Here is a 2492-nt window from a genome sequence, read left to right as displayed (position 1 = left end):
TCAGTAGAAAATCAACCCCATATCAGCATGCAGCAGCACCATTATCTTAGTAGTGCAATTAATCACTGTCACAATCAACTTTTAAAATCCCCGTCGCTATTAAGCACTATCCACAAAGCAAAGATGCTAACAAGTCACATGACCAGAAATTTGTTAAGGCAAGAAATGAGACGTTTTCTTTCAGCAACAGCTTCCAAGATCTCTTGGAGGTCAAAAGTGGCCCAAACTCGGATTCTGAAACCCCAAGAAAAAAGAAAAGAAACTGACCAAATGTTCTTTCAAAGGTCATTAATTTTTATCAGTCAGATCCCTGAAATTATTTAAACGTTGCTTGTGACATTTGCATTAGGTCATACATGGTCATCAAAGGACTCTAGTTTTCTACATATATTGGACCTCTGTCGCACCCCTAAGCACCAAAGTTGCCAAGACAATCAATATGGAACCTTCAAACCTTGTGCCATTTTCATCTTTCACGGTCTCCTTCTACTTGTCAATAGCTTTGTTATCATTATCATCAGTTGCTGTTTCACAAACTGTTCAAGAAAACTTTTTCCAATGCATTAATCAGAATTCTGAGCTCTACGTCCCTTTCTCTTCAGCATTTGTCTCACCTAACAATGATTCATTCAGCTCTGTTCTGCAATCCACTGCACAAAACCTTAGATGTTTGGAGCCATCAGTGGCCAAACCTCAACTCATTTTCACACCACTGATTGAATCACATGTCCAAGCAGCAGTTATATGCGCGAAAGAGGTAGGCATTCAGATCAGAATGAGAAGTGGAGGCCATGATTATGAAGGCCTCTCTTACATATCTGATTTGGATTCCCCTTTTATTATCATTGATCTCGGAAAGCTACGAGCCATCAGTGTAGATATAGATGATAACAGCGCTTGGGTTCAGGCCGGTGCAACCATTGGTGAAGTCTATTACAGAATTTTCCAGAAAAGCAAGACTCATGGCTTTCCAGCTGGCCTTTGCACTAGCTTAGGGATTGGTGGACATATAACTGGAGGTGCATATGGAACCATGATGAGAAAATTCGGCCTTGGAGCTGATAACGTGCTCGACGCTAGAATTGTTGATGCGCAGGGACGAATTCTTGATAGACAATCCATGGGAGAAGACCTGTTTTGGGCAATCAGGGGAGGTGGAGGAGCTAGTTTTGGCATAATTCTTTCATGGAAGATAAAACTGGTTCCTGTTCCTTCAATCGTGACTGTTTTTACTGTTCCAAAGACCTTGGAACAAGGTGCTACAAAAATTCTGTATAAATGGCAACAAGTTGCTGATAAACTTGATGAAGATCTCTTCATCAGGGTCATCATACAAAATGCGGATGCTGCTCAGAAGGGTGAGAAAACCGTGCAGACTCTCTACAATGCTCAATTCCTCGGTAGCGCATCCAGACTCCTCGAGGTGATGAATCAAAGCTTCCCTGAATTGGGATTGACGCAAAAAGACTGTACAGAGATGAGCTGGATTCAATCGGTTATGTACATTGCTGGATACCCCAGCAGCACACCCCCTGAAGTTCTGCTTGAGGGGAAATCATTGTTCAAGAACTACTTCAAAGCCAAATCTGATTTTGTCAGAGAGCCTATTCCAGAAGACGGGCTTGAAGGGCTATGGAAAAGGCTTATGGAAGAAGATTCACCACTGATGATATGGAATCCATATGGAGGAATGATGAGCAAGATCTCAGAATCTGAAATTCCTTTCCCTCACAGAAAAGGAGTGATATTCAAGATTCAGTATGTGACACTTTGGCAAGATGCAGATAAGGCCACTGCTGCGAAGCACATTGATTGGATCAGAAAACTGTACAATTACATGGCTACTTATGCTTCCACGTTCCCAAGAGAAGCTTATGTGAACTATAGGGATCTTGATTTGGGAGTGAACAAAGATGGCAACACAAGCTTTATTCAGGCCAGTGTATGGGGTTCCAAGTACTTCAAGAACAATTTTAACAGATTAGTAAGGATCAAGAATAAGGTCGATCCTGGTAACATCTTCAGGCATGAACAGAGCATCCCACCTCTTGCCTTAACGGGCAAAAGAAGGGGAAAGAGAATGATCCATTAAATTTCAGTTGCTTGCAATATTAAAGTCTAGGAATAAATATTAGAAGATGTGTAATTCTTTTTCAATTCTTATTAAGTGATATTAATATGGTTTTACTGGCTATTCTACTGAACTTTTGTTAAATATTTGCTTAGATGGCTGAGTGTATATCTTTGAGTTTGCTTTGCATTGAAACTTGAACATTATAAATCAACAAGCAACTAAAGTTTTGATTTTACGATTAGATTGGATTTGAGCAACATCTTTTTTTCTGCAAGGGTTTGTGACATTCTGTTTGGTGGTGTACTTTATATTGGAATTTTAAACATAGGGTTATCCTAACGGGTACTGATTAGACACTTATTAACACGCATAAAACTTACCTATCAGGTATATACACATACTAACAATTATTATCGTT

General features: G+C 39.8%; 1 protein-coding gene across 1 annotated transcript; it reads left to right on the top strand.

Moving 5' to 3' along the window:
• The first annotated feature begins 408 nt into the window (after positions 1-408).
• LOC113783452 (berberine bridge enzyme-like 13) lies at positions 409-2204 on the top strand. The gene has a single exon (XM_027329591.1). The coding sequence runs from the start codon at positions 440-442 to the stop codon at positions 2090-2092; it is 1653 nt and encodes a 550-aa protein (XP_027185392.1). The 5' UTR covers positions 409-439; the 3' UTR covers positions 2093-2204.
• The last annotated feature ends 288 nt before the right edge of the window (positions 2205-2492 follow it).

This window comes from Coffea eugenioides, chromosome 9 (genome assembly GCF_003713205.1).
Source record: "Coffea eugenioides isolate CCC68of chromosome 9, Ceug_1.0, whole genome shotgun sequence".
Classification (NCBI taxonomy): domain Eukaryota; kingdom Viridiplantae; phylum Streptophyta; class Magnoliopsida; order Gentianales; family Rubiaceae; genus Coffea; species Coffea eugenioides.
Note: the sequence above shows the minus strand (reverse complement) of the source record. Positions and strands in the feature narration are given on the sequence as shown.